The following is a 26679-nucleotide window of genomic DNA, read 5'->3' on the forward strand; positions in this document are numbered from 1 at the left end:
GAAATATAAACAGGTATGTGACATATAATATGCACAGTATATACAGTGGTTTAGGGCTGGTTTCCCTCACTGATTTAAATGTTCATCAGAGTGATGTCCTGGGGGAAGAACACTGATAAAAGTGCCTGAACAAATAATATAGAAACTGTTTTCCATTGGCAATGTACTAGAGGTGTAATTCCAGCTGTTTTTCCTTCTACAGGAGAACACGTCGGACTGTGGGCGAGGTCACTCCTTCCATCCATCCCTCTCCACTTTACTGCTCATTCAGCTGCTCCTGCTTTACCCCGTCGTCAGTCCCCACCTTCACTTTCTATTACAATAATTCCATTTTCCTGCACTTCTGCTCCTTTTAGCCCTCCTGAGCTTCTGTCCCGTCCCGAAAACCCTCCGATCCCCCCGACCTCCGTGCCCCTGTGCCCTCCCCCCCTTTGGTATAGTCATAGGTAATAATGGGACTTCCCATCACAGCCAGCTGGAAGCCCCGAGTGCCGCTACCCAGCTCGCTTCAGTCTGTGTCGCTTAGTGACAACTGCCGGACGTTCACGTCCTCAGCCAGTTAACCTTCATCTAAAGGAGGAGCGGGTGGTGCCAGACCACCTGGATCATCAGAGGCAACGTCAGAAAAGAGAAAACTAACCCCCTCCCACCCCCACGACCGACCCCATCCACCGCCTCCACCGGTTCCAGACGAGTGAGGGGGAACAAGGACAGCTCGATCCTCTCATCACAGACCTCCCACCGCTTATAGACTAGAGAGTTGAGGTTGTCTGTCCGCCTTCGCTTCTGTCTGCCAGACAGATGACGGGACTTCTCCTCCTTCTCCTCTCCTCCATCTCAGAGTCTCAACACTCTGTCATTTGCCTCTCGTAAGAGGCTGCGGACCATTCAGCCAGTTATAACCACCATAGAAGAAAATACCAGAACAAAAAAAAAAAAGACAACAAAAGAACTGTCAAGTATACAAAATGTCAAGTATAAACTGCTGACGTGATGAGTATTCCAAACATCCAGTATATTTAGGTTGTAATTTGATAAAAGGAAGTTGTAAAGTGTTAACTGAAACAGACATGAATTCATTTATGCGCTATATCTACTTGCCAAAATGAGATATACTTTCATGTGGTCTTATTTTTATAGCCAAAACACGAAGAAGAAACGGATTTAGATTTAGGATAAACCACGAGTGGAAGAGGAGACACTCAGCAACTGAATGCTGACTCATTTTGTGCAGCTCTTAATTACAGATTAATGCTTTTAAAAGAGGTCCACTGGGGATTATTGTAATTACATGATGGTAATCACATTTCTTGAAGTATTTTTCCTGATATTTACTATTCAAGGCTTGTGGCAGCTGTAAAATATGAATCAGTGTTTAGTTGCTGCAGGATCATTGTTGATGTCGTGTAATATTCTCTCCTTTACGATCAATCGACCATTCTGACCTCGGGTTTAGACTGATGTTTCAAAAAACAAAAAAAAAAAAAAAAGAAGATATCCTCATGCCCTCTGATGAGAAAACTCACCTCTGCCAATCCTCATGAGGCTTCTCCAGTAACCTCTACTAACGCTCCTAATCACGATTTGTACATGTGCTTTACTTCTGTCACAGTATACACACTGAGATCTCTGCCTCATAGTAGTTCCAGGTGGGTTATTTTCTGTTTTGTTTTTTTTGGCGGGGGGGAGGGAGGCGGTGATTGTGTTTTCTTCTTCGGGGGCTTGTATTACCTTTGACTGATGCTGTTCAAACTTCGAAACCATTCGCTGCTGGGGGATAGGGGCTTATCAACATTTCCAACAAAAGTGCAGAAGAGGCCACTAAATATGGTGATCACGTACAGTAGTAGTCCGGTCGTAATCCATCACAGTTTGTCATTTTTGATCATTAACGATGTGTGAAAAGTCATTTTAGACTTCCATGTTTAGGAGCCGCTCTGTTTCATAGTGCCTTGATGCACTTTGTTTTGGAACGCATCGGCTGTATAAGAGTAGAGCTACTGTATAGTACCTTTATAAAGCAGCCACCTCCGAGGCTTTGGCCACTACAGGAGCCTCAGACTGAATCTGTCGGCTATAGATAATAGCTTTACAGAGCCATCGCACTGACTGGCTCGGCTTAATGTACTCGCCCTCTTGGCTGTCGTTGCTGTACTCCTCCAGAGCCACCTGACTGTCATCATATGGAGTTACTATACCGTTCCTTTACGAAGCCATGTATAGAGCTACGACACACTATCAGTATACAGCCACTTAACTGGCCATAGAGCGTTTTTAGGGCCATCTGACGCTATAGTTCTGCCTGAATCGTATGTGTTTGTGTGTGGATGTGTGTGCGCGTTAGTTTGCGTTTAAAAACCCTCAAAGGGAATGTCTTTTAAAATGAGTTGTGGAGTGTATGAGGGACGACGGTTGTGCCAGTGCGGCTGTTCTGTCCTCTTCCTGTGTTGCAGGTGTTGTTGTTGTTGAGAAAAAAAGGGGGATTTTCCTGAAACAAAAAGACTCATCTTTAACTGCTTAAATACTAATATATGGAAGCAGAGGTGTCTGAAAGAATGTGTAGTTCATCAGTGTTTTCTGTTTCCAATGCAACATAGTTGACAAAGCCTCTCTAAATGCCTTAGTGTTACACAATACGGAGCTCTGATACCCCCCATGTACCCTCACACACACACAAATAGATCCTGAAGTATTCACTCTCCTGGGTTTTCTTGGTGTTATGCAGTAAGTATAGTGAGCTCTAACTTTGTATTTTCACGTCTTGGGAATGATTAGTTATTGATCGATGCCTGTTTGATTAAGCGCTTGAAAGCTGGTGGGAGTTTTTAAATTTCGAAAGCCTCCAACCTTCGATGTTCACACCCACCCGAAACTCACTGTATTGCTCAGGTGGGGATGATTCACACGACGATTTGGAGCTTAACTACACTCTGTACAGTTGTTGGTACTATTTGATGTGACAAATCATGCTGGCACAGTAACTGCAGCTCGGCTCTGAGCAAATCTGAGAAATCTGAAGCGGAAATTGATCATTTAAGATGTAGAAATTGACTCTTCTCAGCGTGGGGTGCGGCCCGCGTCATCCGATGCTGGATGCAGTTTGGCTTTTCTGGCATTTGTTTGTCTCTGTCCTGTGCCATTAATTCTGTCTGTATTCCCCCTATTTCCACTGTCTTTAAATGAACGCTACACGTGCCCGTGGAAATGTACCCCCTGCAACTTCCTCTCTTTTCCTGGATCTGTATGCATACAGTCTCACACAGAAAACTAAATATGTAGGCCTACACTTTGTGCACCTGCACTGAGACATTATGCACAACGCACACACCTATAAGCAAACATGTAATGGCACTTGTTCATGCCCAGCTGGGAGATGTCAAACACCGGGCAGACATAAAGCCAACAGCGACTCTTCCCAGGTGTTTTCTTTTTTTGTGAGTGGACGGGATGTCAGAGGCAAGCTCAGGGAGTGGGTCTCCACAGAGCAGCACGGGCCTGATAAACACAAGGTCATGGAGGAATCATGTAGTGACGTATGCGTGTGCATCCTGACGGAAAACGTCTTCTTAAGGGACACACACGTCGGATTTCTGTGGTTGGACAAATTTACTTTTTGCCAAAAAAACTGAAAAAAAAGAAAAAATAGAAAATTGGAGCAGCCTGGGGATGAAAGGGAGGGTTTCGCTTTAAGACCTAAAACAAGTAAAAGGAGGGTTTCCGTGAAGCGCCCTCCCAACCCTCGCTGCATCTGTGTTGGTGCGTCTCTGTGGGAAAGACGCGTGTATGTGATTCTGTAGTCTGTAGTCTGGTGCTATGTGACCATGTTTGACAAGTGTGTGAAAAAATAACAGCAACATTTAGAGAAAAAAAAGTAAAAATCAGTCGAATTTTAAGTGAAGTTTTAAAAAAATATATAGGAATACAGCACTGTTGATAAGTTTGAGATCTGACGTCAAAATGTTTTAAAAAATTATGTTGTTTTTTTTTGTTTCATTTCTTGTACGTGTGTGAGTATGAATGTTTGTGTGCGTGAAAGATTTAGCTCCTTCTTTTCTGGGCACTCGTCCATGTCGCTCCATTCTTTTGTACAGATGAAGCTAAAAAAAAAAAAACAAGAAGAAGAAGAGGGCAAAATTTGTAAAATATTGTGTCTGTGACTCCTTGTAAAATATTTTCAAATTGTTTATTACAGAGAATCAGTTATTAAATAATGTTCATATTTTTCACTTCATTTCATCTCGTGGTGTTTGGGTTTTTCAGCAAAATACAACTGGTGAAGGATTTATGCACTGTGTTCTATTGAAAATATGAAATCTCTTAAAAAGCAAAGTCATAATTGTAGCTTTACAATTAGTTTTAATGTTATTAAGTTTCAGCATTTTGGGAAATACTGTCATTTGCTTTCTTAGCCACTTAGCTTAGGGGAGATGGCCTGCCTGGATCTGTTCAATTTCTACTATCGTGGTCATGCCATATAAAAAAAATAGCAGAAATAGAAAGAGATCATGGCTTGTGAACAATTGCTTTGCTTTGCGTCTTCATCATGGAGAAGTTTTATAGCATTTAATGTTTTTTTTGTCTCATTTTGATCTTTTTGTCTGTGATAGTGTTAATTAGCATCTTTTTGTTGTTATTTTGTGTCATGTTTTGGTCATTTTGTGTCGCATTGTGGTCAATTTGCATTCTCTCTGTAACTCTTTCATCTCTGTGATTTTTCTTTCTTTTCTTTTTGGGTCATTTTGGTGGCACTCTATCATTCTTTCTTTACACTGAACATCTGTTATTGGCTGATGCCAGGCATCCGTGTCTGTTTTGTTTTCAGCCAGTTCTGTATTACTGAGTGCTGTGACCGATATATCAGAGCTTCCACAAAGTTCCACAGTCATAATTAACTTTTTACAAAAACCAAAGTGTAAAATTTCTTATCTCTGCATTTTAATGTTGCAAAATTACTTCTAGGCGTGAACCAGTTGCCACACAACTGGCAGAGACTCTAACACTTGTGTTTGTGTGGATAAAACAAAAAGACGGCATGTTCATCAGTGAGCTTTAGATATGCTGATAAATGGATCTGTTCCTCTGCCAGGCTGGCCGAGTTTGCCAGTATTTCCCAAAAAGTTGCCCCACTGCCTGCAATGGCCAATCAAAAAAGGAGAAGAAGAGGGACACTTCTGTGGACAAACTTGAAGTCACAGAAACAATAGAGATGCAAGAAATTTGTGCTACAGCAAAGCCAGAGATACCCTGTGAAGTTCCAGTCTCCGGGAAGAAGACTAAGAAGAAAATGAAGGGTAAAGTGAATCTGCTGTCATCATTAGATCAGACTTGATTTGAAGACATCAGTAAAACGCTGAATCAGGTAGTGCAGGAGGACGTCGCAGCCCGAATTCCTCATGGAAGCATCGTGTTCTTTCCCTCTGAGTCACGTACGTTTGATTGGTTCAGAATCTTTCCACTGAAATCGAGCAAAGAGCTTCACAGATTACTAAGGAAGTCTGTCAGAGCTTTGTGCCAAGTGTCCGGGTCGTCCAGGTAACAAGGGTGACCCGCCCCCTTCATCACCACCACGCTGTGATTGGCCAGATTGCTCAGGTTACGGAGCGACACCTCTCCAAGCTGAGTGTCCTGGTCGCCGTAAACGATCAGCGTTGGGACCTAAACACACAAGTGACGACAAAGAAATCTTTCTGGTGAATCACTTCCACAGTCCATTTGAAAATCTGTCTCCGATTTTTATTTGTTTTTATATTCCAACCCGTATCTAAAGAGATTTTGTAGATGTCCTACAGTTTACCTCAAACTAAAAGAAAATCAAGCTGGTCTTGTGAATAAGATGAAGATAAGAGACCTGCATTTTATTTTTTTATTAGGTGTGACAGATTTGTGTCTAGACGTTAAGAAGAGACTGTAGTCAAGCTGACCAGGATGTTCGTTTTTTCAGGCGTATAAAGGATATTTTGATCAGATTGAAATTCCAGCCTTAAAAAGGCTGCTCTACCCATGTACTGCTGCTATTTGTAAAGCTGGGAGACTTGCTGGAGACTGAGCACATGGTCTGAGGACAAGGTGTCCTTACTTTTAAGGTGCTAGTATCAGAAAAACACTCATCCCTGACTGTCCAGGTGTAAGAAGTGGCCTGTGTCCAACCATTTCTGTAACTTTCCAACACTTGCACCCACTTTACATGTGACTGGCCAGCTGTGTGGAGGTGAGAATGGAGCTTCTTAAGCCTTCTTTCCCCCCCATTCTTGACACAACTTTTTCTGTCCCTCTTTGTGTGAACAGCCACTATGAATGCCTTCCAGGAGAGACGGTCTGAGAATATGCTGGGTTATTGCTCTATGTGAAGGATCACCCCGCTGTGACAGCAGGCTTTTCAACCCACCTTCGAGTGTGTCCATCTGTAAGACCTACAACTCACTGTGAGAGCTCTTTTCAAGCATGACCCAGTTCTCAGTTCCTAACAAAATGCAAGCCACAAAAAATGCCAGGTCCAAAAATTCAATATAATGCCACCTTATAGCATTTTCCATTACACTTTTGTAACTCTTTCAGTTAGAAATGTGTAATGTTGGCATCACTATGGCATCATAGGGGCTATTTTCAGCCTTGAGAAAGTCACAGAAGACATTATGTAACTGTTTTTTCAGGTAGAGTAACACTCTCAATAGTCATTCTATAGTGCGCTTTAAAAAACGTTTAAACAGCAAAATGTGCTTTAATGTACACATGCTCATTTTGCAGGAAAACTGCATAATACAAATATGGCTGTGAGTTATATTTACTGATGCCTTAATGTATAAGAATAAAAGTAGAAAAACAACATCTGTAGAAGTCTTGTAGTTTAGATGTTACTTAAGTAAAAACAAAAATAGGACTGCAAACTTTTTCCACTGTTGAATAATTTGTAGATTATTTTCAGGTCATTCAATTAGTTGTTTGGTTGAGAAAATGGTGACACTTTAAATTTTTCATTCAGAACCCACAAATATTCTGATTACTGTAACGCTGAAGCAAAGAAGCTAGAAAATTCTCAAAGTTAAGAAGCTGAAATCCCAGACTTTTGATGTATTTTCCTTAAAAAAAAATCTTGAAACACATTAATTAATTATCAAAAAAGTTGGCGACTAATTTAATAATTCTCAACTGACTAAGCTAGACATTATGCAGTAGAATGTCCCTCGTCATTATATTGTTGTATTATTATTGATTGTGGTTCTTTATGTCTGCATTTTATGTTGTAGCTGTCAGTATAGGACACAATTTTACTAGTTTATGTACTAATGAGTAGTTGATTCTAAAATAGTGCATCTTATTTTAAAATTTGATCGTATGTCTCGTACATAAAACCTTTTAAAGTAACGGCTTACTTTAGCTGTCATTAAAATCTAGCAGAAAAAAAACTTAGAATATTAGTGGAGAGTAGAAAAAGTGTGAAAGAAATAAATATTTTCCCATCAGTCACAGACAATCATCTTGTCCTCGATTAAGAGCTCAGTGCATTTACTTTGACGTGTCCACTTGTTTTTGGAGGGACTCTACTTTTTAGTAACACTTAAAGTTCATAGTCCCTCTTCTTCAGCGTCGAGGCACCTTCACTTGGTTTGCCATCTAAGAAATTTAATTTTTCAAAAAGTTTTGAGCTGGATGAAAGCCAGTGGTGACTGTGAAAGTCCTCTTTTGAAAAGGGGAGCGCGATGTGCTGGAAAATGGGATGACATTCACGGTTGATTGAGTTTTCCTTTAAGGAAGAAATGAAAAGCACACACTGTTAAAAAAAAAAAAAAGAGTTTGCAGGAAAGGAAGCTACACAGAAATACGGAGTGGAGGCGAATCCGGACACGCAGACTGTACCTTTATACTCTTGTACTGCTCTGCTGTGAATCTGTCGGTGCAGATGGGAGCTATGGGGATGAAGGCTCGTATCAGAGACGGGTGCTGCAGCAGGAAGTTGAGGGAATACATCCCGCTGAGGGACGGGCTGATCACCACCACCGGGCTCACACTCAGCTGCTCACACACCTCCTTCAGAAAACGTGATGGAGCCACTTCTCCCACAGCTGCCGGGGCCTCGGCTGACTTCGACCGACCAAATCCTGTGGACAGAGAGCAGATTTATGGAGGAAGAAGAAGAGAGCAGCAGGAAGGATGCAAGAGTGAAGTTTTGTTCTGAAATATAGCTGGATAAAAAAAATAAGGACCCTGGAAAAAATTCTCTTTCTTCAGAAGTTACCTTCATGATTTATGCAAAGTCCCTGAAACCAGTTTGAATGAATTGTTATATTAACCCTCTGAACTCCAAAACACGTCACGAGGTTTTAAAGACATATTCAAAAAAATTGTCAAAATTACCCAATTTATTACAACCAGAGACTGTAAAAACATTTTTAAAAATTCTCACTGTTTTTAAAGGTCAATGAACTACTCTCTTGTAATGTGGCTGAACCCAATCAAAACTTACAGCTACGATATTTTATCAGAATCACTTTATTCTGCATGGGCTGCACAGTGGCTCGCTGGTTAGCAGTGTTGCCTTGCAGCTAGAAGATTCCCTGTTTGTGTCCCGGCCTGGACCCGGGATCTTCCTGCATGGAGTTTGCATGTTCTCCCTGTGCGTGTGGCTTTTCTCCGGGTTCGATTCTATTTTTTTATATATACATACACTACCGTTCAGAAGTTTGGGGTCACTTAGAAATGTCCTTATTTTGGAAAGAAAGGAAGTTTTTTTCAATGAAGATAACATTAAATGAATGCTAAATCCAGTGTAGACATTGTTAATGTGGTAAATGACTATTGTAGCTGGAAACAGCTGATTTTTAATGGAATATCTCCATAGAGGTACAGAGGAACATTTCCAGCAACCATCACTCCTGTGTTCTAATGCTACATTGTGTTAGCTAATGGTGTTGAAAGGCTAATTGATGGTTAGAAAACCCTTGTGCAGTTATGTTAGCACATGGATAAAAGTGTGAGTTTTCATGGAAAACATGAAATTGTCTGGGTGACCCCAAACTTTTGAACGGTAGTGTATATAATAAATCAAGGAAATTCACCAAGATTTTTTTTCTTTTTTATGAAATTATTACAACGCCACACTACACAGAGGACATTTTTAATTTCTCTTTACTTCCAGCTTTGGTTGTGCTGTTTCCATAGAGGTGCAGAACTTCATACTGTAGTGAAAAAATGAGCCCACAGTGAGTAAAACGTGACAGGTGCAAGAAATGCTTAGAAACTGTTTGGAGTTCAGAGGGCTGACTGGCTCTTGGTATGATTAACATCAATTTTCTCATTTCCTGTTTAGTGAGCAGCTCTAAAAGACACGGGAACACTGCTGGTATTAGTGGTAAAAGATTTGCCGAAGACCAGCAACTGTGAATCTGTTTTGGACTCCTAAACGTCTGGATTCTGGTCTTCAGCTTGCTTTGCCTCCTTCCTCATCCAGACTTGCATAAAGCAGTAAAGTAGACCCGGTTTGTTCCCAGCAGACCCACCTGGCAGGTCGATGGCAACGGCACGACAGCCTGCTTTAGCCAGAACCTCCAGAGTGCCGATGCTGAGCCAGTTTTCTGATGAGAAGCGGATACCATGGAGAAGCAAAACTGACATCTTCACATCTCCTGTGGCAGGTTCACTTTGCCTGTAGAACAGCGGAGCTTTGCAGCTCTCCACCTGCACACTGCCCTCAGTCATCTTAACAGCCGACATCCTGAACAGAGAGAAACAGCAAGCGGGCATTTTAGGTCACTGTTCTAGGAAATAACACTGCAGGTTAACTTTACGGTAAAAAACTGCAGTCTTTTCAAACTCAGACAAAAATGGATGCAGATTAGAATGATTACAATACAGTTTCTACATGTGAATAATTGATCTGAAAGAGAGTCGAGTATATCTGAATCTGTGGTAAATGCCGAAAAAAGAAAAAAAAGGAAAATCTATGGACATATTAGTGAAAATGTGAAACTAAATGCAACAATGCATTATCATTTGCTCTTAGTTTATTAAAGGTTGGGGACAGAGAAAGATCAGATTAATGTTACATAACCTCAGACTAATGAAAACAATGACTCACTAAATAAACTTGGTCTGATGTCTATTGAGCAACTGTGGACACAGAAAGTCCAGTGCTCAATATTTCTATCAGACAAAAGAGGTGTTCAAAGGATTCATTTCCCTTTTCAAAAGCTTTCTGATTTACAGATATAGAATATTTCAAAAGAAATGCTTACATTTTGTAAAAAGCTTCTTTTTAAATGACAAAGCGACTCGAACAAATCAAATATTTTCTCTCACTAGTTGCTTGAAATGAAAAAATTTTGACATTCACTGTACTTTAAACACAGTTGACCTAAAGAAGAAAACTTGTCGTATAAATAGTATAAATTTTACTTGACTTGTGCAATTTTTCTCTTCAAGTAACAAATGTGTTGACAATATTTTAAATGTTTGAGACTATTACAAATGAGCCGAAAAAGAATACAGTATTTATTATGTGTATTTGTGAACAACTGTATCAGTGGATGAACAGATGGAAAGCTTTTAATTTCTGATAAATGCATTATAGTGTGTATAACTCCTTGATTAAATGTAGTTCTGTACATTTTGTTGAATATAAAGATTTAAAGTGTTGCCCTGTTGAATAAATGAACCAAACAGAACCATATTTGACGCATAAAGCAGCAAAACATGGAAATTCTCAAACAAACTCAATCTTAAATGTTGAACTGATTCCTGGAAAACTAAAAAAAAAAGGCTCAGATTTCAGCTTCTGTTTAATTTACAGCTTTCTGGCACAGTGTCAGCAAAAGTTTAAACATTAACTTCGTGCATTAGATCGCACTGCTTTGCACAATGTTGCTGTTAATTCGCAAACACTCGGTTCTCTGAGCGTAAAAACCTCCATCCATCCATCCATCCTTCATCTGTTGCCCTGTGAAGTAAAATCAGCTCACAGAAGAAGAGTTTGGGGACATCTGACAGGTTAAACAGTCCGATCAAAGTCCAGATTAGATGATTGCATTTGTAATATCGCACTCTTCTCTCCATACTTCGGTTTGTTTTTTTTTTTATCACCAACTCCAACCTTTCTTTTTCTTACCTGTTTGCCTCCAGAGACGATCAGCTGGTTAAAGTGCAAAACAAAGCAGCACAGTTAGGCGTTGAAGCAGTTGGAGTTTCACTTGATTACCCGGAAAACAGGAGAAGGAAGAAGAAAAAAAAACTCTGGAAGTTATTCTACTGACGTCTAGCGTTTGTCAGGAGAACTGCTTTTACAGTGGCAGGAATTAAAAGACTTTTTTTTAAAGTTTTCTTGCATGATTTTGAGTTTAATGCTGATGCACACTGCTGGGCTGCAGATGTCTGAGCAGCATGAACAAGTTGCATGAACAAGGGGTGATGTGCCGCCGTCCATTAATGATTAATACCTGTATTGATTGGCTGTGTTTTGGGGATTAGTCCCACTGTTTGTGTAAGGGCTCAGTGTTCCTGAGTGGGTGGTTGTGTTTGGTGCGTTCTGCCTGGATTTCTACCATCGCGCTGAACTTGTTGGGGGGATTTTCCTTCTGTCAGAGTCGACCTGGTTGTTGTTTGATGTTTGCCACCCAACACAGTCAGAGGAGAAGGACTACAGAGCAGAGATCTCACTCTGACCTCCATCAAGTGGTTTAAAAGATCTTCTTCCACTGCTACAAACAATGAAACTGTTTCTGCACTGTTTTCTCCTGACACTTGGAGTGGCCACTGGTAAGATGACTATACAAGTTATTTAATAATGTGTGCTGCTGTGATGAGTGTAACTTGGTGTTTTAATGTATTCAGTAGTAATGCCTAGAGAGAAATCTTAAACATTTATACTTTTCAAATAAGGGAACACAACCAGTGAGTGGTAGTATTGTCATGTAATGGATTTTTTAGCAGTATTTGTAGGTGTGTGTCAGTACCCAGATGCGTGTTGTTTAAAGCTTTTTCTGTTCTTCTGCTGTCACAACCCAGCAGCACAGTCCTGGTCCAAAGGTTATATGTGTGCAGGCCTGTGCCCAGATGTTCCAGCTGGTACCACTGAGCACCTGCACTCCTGCTAAAAGCAGGACTAAGCAGATGCAATCCCTGACACTCAGTGTTGTATGCATTGTGTTGTTGCATGAACAGGGTATCGCAGCGCTCTGAATGACTTCCAGCGGTCTGAGGGCAGAGAGCTCGTTCCAACCTCCTGGAACTCAGCTCGAGTGCAGACGTTACCGGGTTTGAACCTGGAGGACTGTGCTTCTCGCTGCTCACAGTCGCTGGACTGCAGGTATTCAGCCTGAAACACTACTTTAAAGCTCTGAACTCAGAGCTGTGTGTGGTCATTTCTTTGCTCCTACCAACGTAAAGTCCTGCACCTCTATGGAAACAGCACATGGTTATGAGCAGAGAGCAGTCCTTTGTGATGTATGACATAGATATGATGCCATAAGAAAAGGAGGACTCTGCATGCAGTATTACAGTTCACCTAGCCTGTTTATAGTTTGTTTACGTGTTTCACCATGCTGAATGTATCTTCCAACATCCTGCTGACAACTTGCTCCTCTGCGTCACATTATTCGAGCCATGCTGCATTTCTTTTATCGATTAAGAACGTTTTATTTTCCTTGTTGTCTCCTCTCTGCTCTGTGTAAACACAGCCTGCAGTTCACCTGAAAAGACCCTAAAGTTTTCCATGTGATTGTTGGTCAGAGCTGAGTCGCTCGTGATGTTTCAGTTGTGCTAACTGAAGCATAGAATTTTTAGTTTCTTACGGAATCCGGTACAAATTGTTTAGTTTTGATGAATTTCTAAATAAGCCATGTAGAAGAAAGTTATATTTAAAAAATGTCCTAATTTTCAGTTTAGATTTAACCATTTTTCATGGTAGAACCAAACATCACACATGATAAGTTCAAGGGCTGTTGGAAAGTTGAAAATCTGATGTTTCTTTCTGTTTTTATACTTCTGACAATAATACAGAAGATTTCCCTGAATTATATGAAGACTTAATAATGACTGAAAGAATAAGCTCCGAATTAGCAAAAGTATAAAACTGTGAAGGCTGTCAAGCATCACTGGGCACCATTTTCTGAAAGAATCCACACAGAACAGGATTATTATTAGTTCTTTCTTTTCCACTTATTTAACTGTAATAATGGAAAGACCCTGTGGGTTGCCAGGTTGTAAGGACACATTTAGGTCAGTAACCTTTTTAGCTGCAGAGCATCATCAGGGTCAAAACATGCTCAATATTGACTTACAGAACCAGTAATGTCTGACCTGCAACATATAAGGCTTTCTAAGAACTGAAAAACCGTCATTGGTTGAATGTAAGTCTGGTGATGCTCAATGTTTTATTATTGAGTTCGAGTAAAAGACCAAAGTCAACCATGAATTGATTTGAAATAGTGTTTATCTCTAAAGGTTGATATAACTCACTCCTCTCTGTCAAAGAGTTGCATTGTTGTCTAAACAGTTTCAAAAACATATAAATGAGACACAGTGAGTGCTATGTTCATTTATTAGAACTAAACAGTCACTGGTGTATCACGTGTATTAAATTACATCAGAAAATAGTCTGCAACAAGTAAACAATTCACTCCGTAATGTTTGCTTAGAACCACTGCCGCTGTCTTAGAAGAGTTCACAGCATTCGTTAAAGAAATCTGTTTTATTTGTGGCCTGTTTTTAGATGACTTCAGGTGGGTAGCCATAGACAGATAAGAGGGTTAGATTTTTTTGTCCAATTGTGACATTTTTTGGCAATCAGAAAAAACTAACTAAACGTGTCCTTGTCCTTTAAGGGTTGAGAGTTTCATTTCACTTCACACTAGCTATCAATCAATAATCGAACGACTTCAGAAGTCCACAGAAAGATTTGTTACTGAATAAGATGCCTAGGATGGTACATTTAAGGTAATTGTCTTACAAAATGGGTCACAAGTTATTTTCAGAGTTTTTGCAATCTTTTGAATATAGTATTATAGAATTGTAATTGGAAAATATGTTGCTCTAAAGAGTGCAAATGCGGGCAACAAGTGTGCAGGCAGGTGATCAGACTGCTATTTATAACAGGTATTTAAACAATCTTAGAAAGTCATAATAATTCTGCATTACAAAGAAGAACGGTCAACTACAGTCAGCTGACCTTTCACTTGTTCAAATGAACACATTTGAATTAAAGTCTGTGTAAAAAACACTAAAAAAAAATCTAAGATAATAAAAAAAGTGTAGGACACAAAAAAAATCTGCTGTAAATCTGCTGTTAGTCATGATATTGATAAGTTTTAAACCTATTGGTTAGTTTGCCTTATTCTAAGTATTTAACCATCCATCTAAGAGGATTTAACATGAAAATATTCTTTAAAACCAGAGCTTTCAACTATGAAACCCGTCCAACGGTCACCTGCAAACACCTGCCCTGGGTGGATGACGGCAGCAACGCTGAGATGAAGAGAAACGTAAACTGTGACCTTTACGAGAAGAAGGGTGAGATTCATGTGCTGACACTAGGTGATGTTACAGAGATCAGTGTTGTGTGTCAGACGTGCGGTTGTCTGATTTGTGTCGTCTGTTTTCATGCAGTCTATGTAAGGAAGTGCATTGTGGGTAAAGGGGAAGACTACCGAGGGAAAGTCTTCACCACGAAAAGCGGCCTCACCTGCCAACAGTGGTGGTCCAAGTTTCCTCATGATCACAGGTGAGGCTTAATCTTTTGTTTTCCAGCATGATGGGAATAAAACTGTGATAATGAGGATAAATTGTTGCATTTCAGCTGTAATTTGACGGTGAACACTGAACACTGTAGGACCGCTTATTGACGATCTTGCAGTTGTAGGACAGTGATGTTATTTCCGGCTGTTGATGTAACGTTCTCAACTGGACAACTCAGTTCACCCTCGTGCTGTTCTGCAGGTCAAAATCGAGCCGTTTTAAAGTTTGAAAATGTGGGGAAAAAAATAGATTTTCACAGGGAAACTTCTGATGTCCACATTTTCAACATTTTTGGGAACTCTGAACATTTTTTGGTGGAAAAAAAATGTTAAAAATGTTTTTTTTAAGAACAATCACAAAAAAATCAACCAAAATCCAGTGAAATTCGCTGGATTTTGGTTGATTTTTTTGTGAATGTTCTTAAAAAATATTAGAAGTTTTACTGATACATATGTAATCACTTTAGATATTTTTACTAATTTTTTTGGAAGATTTTTACTCATTTTTTGAAAATATTTACAAGAATTTTCTTGCCAAATTTGGGGAATTTTTTTTTTTTTTTTTTTTTTTAAAATAAAACTTTTAAGGGAAACTTTTAAGGAATCGTTGGAATTTTCTTCCAGAAGGTTTTGTAAATTTTCAGAAGTTTGGGGAATTTTTTTTGCTGAATTTTGGGATTTTTCTCAGAGAAGGAAACAATATGTTTTGGTGCTTGGAAATGAAGACAACAGGAGGGTTATCTGACCAAGTCACACATGTAAATTTCCCTATAATCCTGATTTTCAGCAGCAGTGGACGCCTGTTTTCCTCAGAAATTCTCAGATAAGCAAAATGTGACAAACAGACTCTGGATAACTTTCTCTGTAATGTGCAGAATTCAAATTATGATGAATATTTGAGGTAATAGAGGCTCTAAATGGCTCTAGCAAATGACTGCAGAATTATGAGTAATAGTCAAAACTAATAAAAATGATAGAGAGTCAGATGAGTGTGTTTATAAATTTGTAGAAAAAATTTTCTGCCTTTAAGGTCAATTGATACGTTTCTATCACCCTTATCTATAAATGTGGGATCCAAAATTGACCCTCAGATTGAGAGCAATCGCTTTCACTGCATAATCAGTGTTTCATTCCAAATGCAGACTGCTGGAACACAATGTCAACGAGTCATTAAATGGTGTGTCATAGTAATGAAGCTCTATGTGTCTCAGGTGGACTCCCACAGCCACTAATGGTCTGGAGCTGAACTACTGCAGGAACCCAGATGGGGATCGTATCGGTCCGTGGTGCTACACCACCGATGCTGAGCGACGCTATGAGAGCTGCAACATTCCTCAGTGCAAAGATGGTAAGTCCCATACATTTCCATTTATCAACACATGTCCAAAAAGGTCGTACAGGTGTGATAGGTAACGCTTTATTTACAGAGCCTGAAATTTCTGCAGAAATTTATTGGAATGAGCTGCATTTGTAAATAGAGGGAAATGAGAGACAATATTCTGACAAAATACAGGTGAAAATAAATGTCATACTGAGGTACAGTTTAATAGTAAACCTAAATCACCTAAAAAATCTGCACAAATCCACTTAAAGTCAAGAAAATATTTGTTTATTCTGTTTGAAACTTCATTCTCTATGTCTTTTTTTTGGCTGTTTTTCTGGTATTTTTAATGGCACTAGAGCACTAATTTCATATGTCCTGCACGTTCAGCTGACCTGCTGCCTGCCGAGCACTAACAATAAGACGGTGATTTTGTTAAAACAAGGTTGTTATTACCTGCAAAGTGTCCAGTTTCCCCATAATTAGCTCCAAGTTACAGCCTTTCAGTTGCTTTCAAGGAAATCATTTGAACATGACAGGGGCTGCAAAATTAAAGGGTGTCATATTTTCTTATTCTCCTCACTTCAACACCTTAAGACTGTGTTTGTGGTTTTTCTTGCAGAAGTGTGTATCACTTGTAATGGGGAGGACTACAGGGGGCAGGTTGACCACACTGTGAGCGGCAGAGAGTGTCAGAGATGGGACCAGCAGTATCCTCACCAACACATCTACCAGCCAGAAAAGTACATTTTTATTCACTGCTGTATCACGTGATACGTCACACTGATAAATAACGTTAGCTAACTTAACTGTAAGCTGTGTTTGTATGTGTCGCACAACATATTCTGAAGCTCTTTTGTTTGTTTTTCTGGATATACAAAGGTATCCTGATAAGAGTTTAGATGATAACTACTGCCGTAACCCCGATGCCTCTCCGGTTCCTTGGTGTTACACCACAGACCCCGAAGTGGAGAGAGAAAACTGCGAGATCAGCAAATGCAGTAAGAGCTTACGTTTAATAAAAATACTTGATTCGTTATATCACTTGTTATTTCCCAATTTCTTCATTACTTGGGCCAGAAATTGGAAAAACCTAAACATTTGATGATGTCACTTTGGACTAATTCTAACAAGTATTTTTCTCACTATTTTGTCAGAGTAAATAAACTGATTAATTAGTTAATTAAGAAAATAATTGGTGGATTTTACAGTGGTGAAGATAATAGTAGCCCTGGATATTAATGTAATATTTTGAAGGATAAATTTATTGGATTAGACCTTGTTTGTTTCCTCTGTTTTGTTATTGTCATTTAGTTCCCTCTGGCAAAAAACCTGATGAAACAGGAGCTAAACTGAGCTGATTCCTGCAGTATTCATAGACACGGTGGCATTAGGGAGTCTCATTAAGTCGCTGTAATTAAATCTAGAAAAATCACCTTTTAGGTGTTTGTGCAAATTGCTTCCGAAAATGTGAGACATTTCCGTCTCACCCCCGATGATTTAAGAGTAAGAGTGCAGGTGTTTGTCAGCGATTTAAGCCACGTGTTGTCTGAGTGGGTTCCAGGTTCATTAAAGGTTAATTAAAATGTTTTTCTTTAATTTCTTTCTCTTTATCCGGCTTATTTCAATTTCCGTTTAGTTTCTGCTGGTTTCCACTGTCATAGAGCTTTAATTAGGGGGAGCATTGCAATTATTTTACAAATATGCATGAAGACAGCAGTTAAAGTTTTGAGATGGTTTAATGGGTGTTTTGTGTTTGTTTTGTTTATTCATTACAAACTTGACAATAAATTTATCTTTCCTCTGATTCCAACTGAAATTGGAGCTGTTAGATATGGAGGAAATGACATAGTGAGATAGAACACAAACAAACTAGAATTAATATAATAAGGTTACACAGTTCTTTCCAAAATTTCAACATGTGTTGTGCAAGATGACACTAAGGACTTGGGCATTTCCACTGAGAGCAGAGATCACTGGGGCAAAAATAAATCTATTAAATAAAATAGTGCCATCTTGTGGTGCAGTCAGTGTTGAGTAGAAAAAATGTATGTTACTAAATCCCATTTATTTTCTTTTGCCTTGAAGGCATAACTGATCGCATTCTTTCTTTTATATCTTTATTATTGCTGTTCTGATTTAATCCAGATATTTTACACTTTAAGTAATTTACTTATTTCCTCTTGTTTATGTCTGAATTTTATTTAATCTTATCTTTATAGAGCATTTTGGGCAATATTTGTTGCTTTCAGAACATTTATTTGACTTTATTTACACAAAAAGGCAACAATACCGTGTAATATTTAGTTTGCTTTTTTGACAGTTCAGTCTTAGTCTGTATTTCAAACATACAAAACACAATCAGAAGACAAACACTGGGTAACACCCACGTTAAGTGTGGCACATGAGATCCTTGATTTGTAAGAAATATCTAAGATTATTGATTTAAATTGATACATTTGCTCCACTCTAGAAATCAATACAAATGTATCTGTTTTATAGGCTTTTTAGCTAAAGTGCATGTTTCTTTCTCAGCTGTCAGGGTCGCATTCATCATGTTTATATCACATTATTGTACTGATTATTCATAATAGTTAACTTTGAGAGAGGATTGTCTGATCCGATTCCTACCAGAGATGTTCCAAGACAAATAAATGTAGTTCACTTGGAATCATAGTTTCAAAAACTTTATCTTGTTGAAATAATTAAAAATACATCTCCTTATTCTACCTCACTAAAAAATTAAGAATCTTTTTTATTTGCCTCAAAAGTTCAACTACGAGACACAAGATGTCCATACTTGACTGAACTGTGTTAATGGATATGCAGTGGAGAGTTATAGTTTGCATACTGGATCACCGATTTCAAAACCGGTATTCCTTCCTTAGGGAACTTCAGAATCAACTTCTCATACATCATTCTGCACAATACGGATTAAGCATTCCAGTGGAAAAAAAAAAACAAGACACATTTTTGAGTGGACAGGGACTTTAGATTCAATGCATCTATGTTGTCATTTATAAACAGCATTGTAATATTGCAGCAAAATTCATCCTCTCTTCATGGTGGGCCCACAAAACATAACTTCACCTGTGTTTTCTGCCTGTAACACTAGTTTATCTCCTCTTCAACTGGTTCCTTTTCTCTCCAGCTGAAGTTCGTGTGGAGAAACGTCAGCGCTCCAGTTTCACCACCAACTGTTTCCGCGGCCGTGGGGAGGATTACCGTGGTAAAGTCAACGAGACGACGTCAGGTATCCCCTGCCAGCGGTGGGATGCTCAGTATCCTCATGAGCATCCCTTCTACCCAAACACATACGAGTGCAAGTAAGTCCATGTGCTGTCCTGTGAAGGTGAAGGTACTTTGGGGTTTGTTTCCTGCACTAATAACTTGTTAGTCTGAAAGGGGTCTGCACATGAATATTAATGGCAAAATGTCATTGCAGTGAAATTTCTCGCAATCTTATTTCTCTGTTGACAGTTGACAGCAGATGATAGATGGTCAGTGCTGAAATATATGCGAAATGAATTTTAAAGTTGTTTGGGACACAGTGATCATTCATCATGCCAACATCAATTCCCAGCATTTCATTCATTCATTGTCAGTGGAAGTTACAGGAAGACGAGGAACAACTCGTGTGTTATTTCAGTTCGACCTCTACATCTCTAAACGAGTCAAACAGAACATGTCAGTGAATGCATCAGCACTGATTCCATGTTACATTTCATCCAGGGGCTTGGAGGAGAACTACTGTCGTAACCCGGATGGGTCTGAGGCTCCCTGGTGCTTCACATCGGTGGCAGAGATGAGGACTGCTCTCTGCCTGCAGATCAAACGCTGTGCAGACGACATAGAAGCTGAAGGTACGGCTTCTTTATTTATACTGTATGAATTCAGTGAATGACGGTAATGGATAAAGATGAACCTATGATGAGGTCATGCAGGGCCGTAATACTGAAGTCATAAAGTCGTCTCTAATATAAGTCCCATAGAAAGCTGTGACCAAAAATATTGAGTCTTAATAATTTACCTCAACTGTTCATATATTTAAAAATAAAAGAATAAATAAATCTCTATCTATCTATCTATCTATCTATCTATCTATCTATCTATCTATCTATCTATCTATCTATCTATCTATCTATCTATCTATCTATCTATCTATCTATCTATCTATCTATCTATCTATCTATCTATCTATCTATCTATCTGTATATCTATCTATCTATCTATCTATCTGTATATCTATCTGTATATCTATCTGTATATATATATATATGAACATAAAAACACATTCTTCTTTTTGCATCAAAAGTTAGATATATTAGCATTAAAATGCACTTTTGGTCAATTCCCTGTACTAAGGAGTTTTGATGTTGCAGCCTTCATTGATTCTGATCTCTAAGGCTAGATTATTTAAATATATTTTTAAAAATTTTGCCATTTAAAATTGTTTTTTTTACGCTTGATTTTACATAATTTTGTTATTATCACAACAGCAATACATACGCTTGCTTTGAGGTTCAAATACTGTTTCTAAGCCACTCTTTCAAAAAGAAAATTTTAGTGGTAAAGAAACTAAATTTTCTGTATTTGTTTACTTGGAATCTGATTAGTAATACATTTAGTCACAATTTACTGCAATCAGGATGTGAGGGTTCACCTAAATTTGCACCAGATGAGTATAATCCTCCAATTCCCAGGACTTCGCCTCAAAGCCCTCAGCTGTAGTCATGGCCCCGTGTGAGGACAGTAAATGTTGCTGTTGTTCCATCCCATTTTGCCGCTTTCACTGCCTGCCATTGCTTCATCATTGTCACTGTCGTGAGAATAATGCTTTTTTTTTCTCAGATTGCTACCAGGAAAATGGAAAAAACTACAGAGGCATCGTCCGCAAAACTCGGAAGGGGATCACCTGCCAGAAATGGAATGTTAACACACCTCACCGAACCAAGTATGATGATTTTTATTCAAAAGTAGTGTTTTTGCACGTCTACAACACAGAGAAAAAACACAAGTTCTGCTCATTACCTTTATAGTGAAGCCATGTCCAAAATCCATACTAAATGGCAATGTTTTGTGTTCGCCCTGGTGAATAAATTGAGTGTACTCACGACCGTCAGTAGACAGATTAACAGACTAAAAGCATTGTTGAAGAGCACGTATCTCACACAATGCAGTGCACAAAGGAAATGTTAAAAAAAATCACGTTAAAGCTGTTGAAGATCCAGGAACACTCAGTATCTATCTTTGTTGCTGCTGTTTCTTTTTGAGGTTAAGCTGACGATGATTTCATGATTCCTGTCAGAGTAACTGCAAAAATAGTTCTATTAAAATAAGTTTGCACTACATACTGTATATAGTTAGTATTGTGTGGTATGAAACTAGGACTCTTTAACTAACTGGGACAAGCAGTCAGATATTTTCATGGGTGACCAATTTTTTAGAAAAGCTGAAGGGACAAAAATTATAGGTTCCTGTCGCACTTATTCATGACATTTATGGCATGTTTACAGCTTTAAAAAGATCTGTGTGATCTTCCAGGATAAACCCAAGGACACATCCTGAGGCCAATCTGACAGAGAACTATTGTCGCAACCCAGACGGGGACCAGCATGGACCCTGGTGCTACACCACAGACCCCAAAACTGAGTTTGACTACTGTGCCATCAAACAGTGCGGTACAGATCTCTGCTTTCTGAGTCTCTTTTAAGATCCTTTTAGTACTTTAAGGGACTGTGAGGTGAGAGTTCGTGCAGAGCTTCTGTTTTCTGGCTAAAATGACTGTCCATCTCTTTGTTGTTTTCCACCAGCTGGAGAGAAAGTGTCCATGACCGAACCAGTAGGTTAGTTTGCGGAGCAAGTTTTCAAAGTTGACCCCAAGCTTCCATGTGTGCCTTTACAATTAAATGTCACCTTTTTGTGATCACAGAGAAGGTGGAGTTCAGCGAGTGTGGAAAGAGAGAAGACCGTATCCCGAGGACGAGGTTGCGTATCGTGAATGGGATTCCTGGGAACTCGCCGTGGACAGTGAGCCTCAGAGACAGGTGAGTCTCACAGATGATGCCGTCCGGCCGCGACCAATCAGAACACTCTCCACTGAGCCCTGTATAACCTCTGACGTCTTTCTTCTGCGCAGAAAAGGAAATCACTTCTGTGGAGGATCCCTGGTCAACCCCAGATGGGTGATCAGCACCAAGCAGTGTTTCTCCTCCTGGTAAAGTTAAATCATTTAAAGCAGCCCCCTGATTTTACATGTCTAAATGGCTGTGTAATGTTCTCTCTGGTTATGAGCAATATTTGTTAGGGATAATTGTAGGAAAATTGAGTTTGACATTTTGGGAAATATGATTATTTACTGTGTTGCTGAGAGGTTGATCAGAAAATTGATGCCGCTCTAAAAAACACCTTTTCATGACTATTTCTTCAAAATGCAGAGTCTCTGCTGGTTTACTGACAGCTTCACCAGGCTGATAAATTGTCTACATGAACCTTTTTAGTTCCAAAATGTTGTTTTTGCACTTGTTTTTTCCTACATATTAAACAAAAGAAATACAATGTGTTCATTATTGAGCTTAAGAGGTGCTGGTAGGTGGATTTTGTTATCTTTGGACAGGAAAGACTTGTTGTTTCCTTGTTTCCAGCCTTGGTGCTAAGCCTGTTACTTGTAGCTTCATATTTACCCTCCAGACATGAGTAAATCTTTTCATTTAACTCTCGCTTGTTTTTTAAAAACTATTTCTTGAATATGAGTTTGAGCTTGGTGACTTTTAATAGAAGCCAAACTGCTAGGAAGCATCTGCATCCTGACAAGTGTGTTGTGCAGCTCAACCCACGCCAGGAAGTAAAAGTCAGGATCTGTCTGCCTCGACTGCTTCGACGTTTGTTTGTTTTTTTCATCATTTTAACCCTCTGAACCTCAAGCAGTTTCTGGGCTTTTTTTTCTTAACTTTGTCACATGTTTACCCTTTGTGGTCTCATTTTTCACTGCAACATAAAGTCCTGCACCTCTATGGAAACATCACAACCACTGAGCGATAGAGAGAACTTCCAAATGTATTTTGTGCAATACGGCACAGTAACAAAGCAGAAACTATAATACAAAAACAAAAAGGTTATTTATTTTACGAAAAAAAGAAAACTGGGGCCAACAAGTACAACATTTTCCCAAGTACCCACAGGTGTTACTAACACTCAGAACAAATGTTGTCTCTCTTAAAATTCTTAGTTTCTATGCATGGCTCCTATCTGTTCTGTATAAATGCAGCCTGCTTTGAATTTTTGTCACATGACGGTTCATCGTAGCAAAATCACTAATGGCTCCACGGTTCTCCCATAGAGTGCAGAATTTTTTGATTTTTACAGAATCTAATTTAAAAGAACATTTCATTTTGGGCAAAGTATTAAATCAGACATGTAGAACAAAGTGATTTTGAAGGAATACCATGATTATAGCGTCAGGTTTAATTTAGTTTTCTCATGGAACAGCAGATCACAGATGTTTAGTTCAAAGTCTGTTGAAAATTTAAAAATCTTATGATTCTTTCGGTCTTTAAGATAAGATCTACTTTATTCATCCCAGAGGAAGTTATTTTACCTTTTCTGGCTGATTAATGATGTAATTTTGTTGATTTTTTTGGGAAAGAAAACAAGCTTTTCACAGGTTTTGGGGTTCATAGAGCTAAAATATATCTTTTGCAAGTCATTTTTGGAAATATGTTGTAAACTAAAGTTGTCATTCTTTGCTTATATTTCCCTTTCTTTGCCGGTCCAGCTACGTTGACCTGCCCGGATACGCGGCCATGATGGGAACACTGTTTCGGGATCCACAAGAAGGAGAACCTGGTGTTCAAACCATCCCTCTGACCAAGATCGTCTGTGGACCATCTGAGTCTCAGCTCGTCATGCTACAACTGGAATAGTGTGTACAGTCAAGTGCCACCAGTGTGCACACACACACACACACACACACACACACACACACACACATATAGCAGTAGTTTCCCTCTGACCCTTTCTTCTTTCTTTCTGCAGCCCAGCCCAGTTTAATGAGCGTGTCTCTCAGATCTGCCTCCCTCCTGAGCGCTACATTGTGGCTGAGGAGACGATGTGTGAGATCGCAGGATGGGGTGAGACTAGAGGCAAGTATAATCCTTTGGAAATGGTGGCTTGATGCTGAATTAGCTGCATGCTGCACTTCATGCAACAACAGTATGCTTCTGTTGGAACAATTAATAATAGATGACTTCCTTCGAACAAGCATCTTGTTTCTGCCCTTGAAGCAATGCTGCGTCTAAATGACAAAGAGATTCAGACTGTTGAGCAACAGATGGCATTGCTATTTCCAGAACCATTCAACATCTGTCCACCTTCCTTTTTCATTTCTCCATCTCTCCAGACACATTAGCTACTAACTCATTCCCCCTTCTCGCTGTTTTTCAAGGAACTGGAGATGAGACTGTCCTCAATGTGGCCCACATACCAGTTCTTAGTAACAAAGAGTGCAACAAATACTTCAGAGGCCGTGTTCGCGAAAATGAGATGTGCACAAACTCTTTCCAGGGCGGAGTAGGCGCCTGTGAGGTAGGTGTCCATGTAAAAATAAAAAATTAAAAGTGGATGGCTTCAAAGCTTTATACGTTTGTGCTTATTAGGTATGTTACAGGAGAAATGCACATAGGTTATGATGTGTAGCAAAGGTCTCTAACTTGAAATAGGAACATTGTGGTTACTGTAATATGCTTCTAAAACAAGCCACAATGATACCCTGATACTGATTATTTTCTTTGATATTAACTGCAGTGTGCAGCGCCATTAATAGACTAGTTTAATGCTCTCACAAATTCACTTTCTTCCTGAAAATTAGACAAAAAGATTAATACCAATCTTTTGTCAGTACATCTAGCAGCTGGTTAGCTTAGCAGAAAAACTGGACACGAGGTTGTAGCAGCTGTAGATGTTCTCCATCAAAAGGAACACCATCTGCCTAACATCACCCCTAAAATGCATTAATAACAACCTATGTGTTTGTTTAATGTAACAAAAACTGAAGTAGAAAAATTAAAATTGGCGGTTATGCATTGGAGATAGTGTGAAGCAGATTTCCTCCCCTCTTTGACTGCTTCATATGGAATGGAGAGACCTCGAACACTCCCAGCAAGAAAGCCAACATAAGTTCTAAAGTGCTGAACTCTTACTTTAATGATAAAAGCATAATGCCACAAAGTGTTGGGAATTACTGCCTCAAATGCTGATCGTAGAGAAAATCTTTTGATGATGAAAATCTCTTTAAGCGAAGAGTGTACCGTTATTTATATATTCCTATAAATCAAACACATCCACCATTTGGATAATGGAAGGGAACTGGACAAGATGTGACTGCAAGATGTTTCCAACCTCAGCAGTGACAGTCAGTCATAACAGAGACAAATAATGACTGCGGAGTGTTGTTCCTATGTGTCTGCAGAGAGACTATGGCGGCCCTCTGGCGTGTCAGAACAGGGACTGCTGGGTACTTGAGGGAGTGATCATCCCCATGAGGCGCTGCGGACACCCAGGGCAGCCCAACATCTTCATCCGCGTGTCCGTGTACGTGGACTGGATCAAGAAGGTCATGGAGATGGCTTAGGGACGGATGCTGGAAACACAAAACTCATCAAATCCACTGTCAAAACTTGCAAGAGCAGTTTTTCAGCCAAACATATACAGTTTGTTCTTCTTCTCAGATGTCTCTTCAACATTAGAAACTGTCAGTAGTACAAATAAAAATAATACCATTTGAATTTATTATATTACTCACATTACTGTTAGATTACTGCAGCATTAAAAAGGGCTCATTCAGACTCTTATTCATGCAGAAAATGCAGGGAAAACTGAATCGTTTTTTGCATTATATCTGTTTCGAATTAATTTTTATGTGCACTTATGTTTAGTGAAGCTTTTCAGTCTAACTTTAAGTTCATCAGAAGGAGCATTTGAAGTCACTAGTGGCTTGTTGCTGGTAGCCAAAATCCATGAGAGCACAAGCAGAAAAAACACTTACATTCCATAAAAACAATCCAGTTAGCGAGTGAAAAAACAAAACAAAACATGCAGATAAGCTTTATCACAGAAACACAAACAGCTTTTTAGATTTTTAGGAAAGGCTTCACATTAAGTCTTTGTGTTATTATTTGTCAACAATTGCTTTTTTTTATTTTTACAATTACTGTTTTCTTGTTCATCACTGACTGCTGTCCCAATAAATTCTCATATCTGCCCTGTTTTAAATGTTTATATTCTGCTGAGTAGGACAACTTAAAGTAGAGGGTCGCCAGTTTTGTCATTAATTCACCAACAACTAAAAAGGATCAGAAAAAAAAAAAAGATCAAATGAGCTGAAGTCCCTCTGGTTTAGAGAAGTATAGCTGGAGCTAATTAACTTCCAATAACGGAGGAAGTGTGAAGGGGGTTTACTCCAAGTTCCTAACATCCCCTGGAAATGCACCCTTTACCACAAAACTGTACGCCTTCCCTGCTCTCCCTGGCATTGAATGGAGCTCTGAAATACCTTCTTTGCCCCCAGCCTCTAAAAAAATCCCTCCTCTGCCTGTCTTTTGATGCCTGCCCCCACCTCTAAAGACATGCCTTTGTGCCTTA

General features: G+C 39.2%; 3 protein-coding genes across 5 annotated transcripts in view; 2 read left to right on the plus strand and 1 right to left on the minus strand.

Annotated features, from left to right (window-relative positions):
- cacna2d2a (calcium channel, voltage-dependent, alpha 2/delta subunit 2a) overlaps nt 1–4231 on the plus strand; it is a 153219-nt gene extending 148988 nt beyond the window's left edge. For all 3 annotated transcript variants that reach the window (XM_023287421.3, XM_023287422.3, XM_023287423.3), the window contains one exon: nt 203–4231. In XM_023287421.3, the coding sequence (XP_023143189.2) occupies nt 203–325 (123 nt within the window). In that variant the 3' untranslated portion in view covers nt 326–4231. The remainder of the gene's footprint in view (nt 1–202) is intronic.
- abhd14b (abhydrolase domain containing 14B) lies at nt 4170–11262 on the minus strand. The gene is made up of 4 exons (XM_023287425.3): nt 11099–11262; nt 9495–9709; nt 7855–8096; nt 4170–5655 (listed from the first exon to the last, which is right to left on the minus strand). The coding sequence occupies exons 2-4, from the start codon at nt 9706–9708 to the stop codon at nt 5476–5478; spliced, it is 636 nt and encodes a 211-aa protein (XP_023143193.1). The 5' UTR covers nt 9709; nt 11099–11262; the 3' UTR covers nt 4170–5475.
- A 149-nt stretch (nt 11263–11411) lies between these two features.
- Nucleotides 11412–26299, plus strand: mst1 (macrophage stimulating 1). The gene is made up of 18 exons (XM_023287424.3): nt 11412–11745; nt 12151–12295; nt 14381–14496; nt 14593–14707; nt 15932–16068; nt 16664–16784; nt 16924–17042; nt 19193–19367; nt 19774–19904; nt 20893–20995; nt 21586–21722; nt 21855–21887; nt 21974–22088; nt 22181–22258; nt 23816–23962; nt 24076–24182; nt 24485–24624; nt 25508–26299. The coding sequence occupies exons 1-18, from the start codon at nt 11697–11699 to the stop codon at nt 25667–25669; spliced, it is 2130 nt and encodes a 709-aa protein (XP_023143192.1). The 5' UTR covers nt 11412–11696; the 3' UTR covers nt 25670–26299.
- The last annotated feature ends 380 nt before the right edge of the window (nt 26300–26679 follow it).

The sequence above is a fragment of the Amphiprion ocellaris genome, chromosome 5, assembly GCF_022539595.1.
Source record: "Amphiprion ocellaris isolate individual 3 ecotype Okinawa chromosome 5, ASM2253959v1, whole genome shotgun sequence".
NCBI classification, from domain to species: domain Eukaryota; kingdom Metazoa; phylum Chordata; class Actinopteri; family Pomacentridae; genus Amphiprion; species Amphiprion ocellaris.

Excerpts from the sequence above, each read along its gene's own strand:
- abhd14b (XM_023287425.3), bottom strand. The coding sequence starts at position 9,708 with ATGTCGGCTGTTAAGATGACTGAGGGCAGTGTGCAGGTGGAGAGCTGC. Across the intron at positions 8,097-9,494 it reads CGTTGCCATCGACCTGCCAG|GATTTGGTCGGTCGAAGTCA; the intron begins GTGGGTCTGCTG and ends CTCTGTCCACAG. Across the intron at positions 5,656-7,854 it reads AGCAGTACAAGAGTATAAAG|GTCCCAACGCTGATCGTTTA; the intron begins GTACAGTCTGCG and ends TTGTGTGTTTAG.
- mst1 (XM_023287424.3), top strand. The coding sequence starts at position 11,697 with ATGAAACTGTTTCTGCACTGTTTTCTCCTGACACTTGGAGTGGCCACT. Across the intron at positions 19,368-19,773 it reads CCAAACACATACGAGTGCAA|GGGCTTGGAGGAGAACTACT; the intron begins GTAAGTCCATGT and ends CATTTCATCCAG. Across the intron at positions 20,996-21,585 it reads AACACACCTCACCGAACCAA|GATAAACCCAAGGACACATC; the intron begins GTATGATGATTT and ends GTGATCTTCCAG.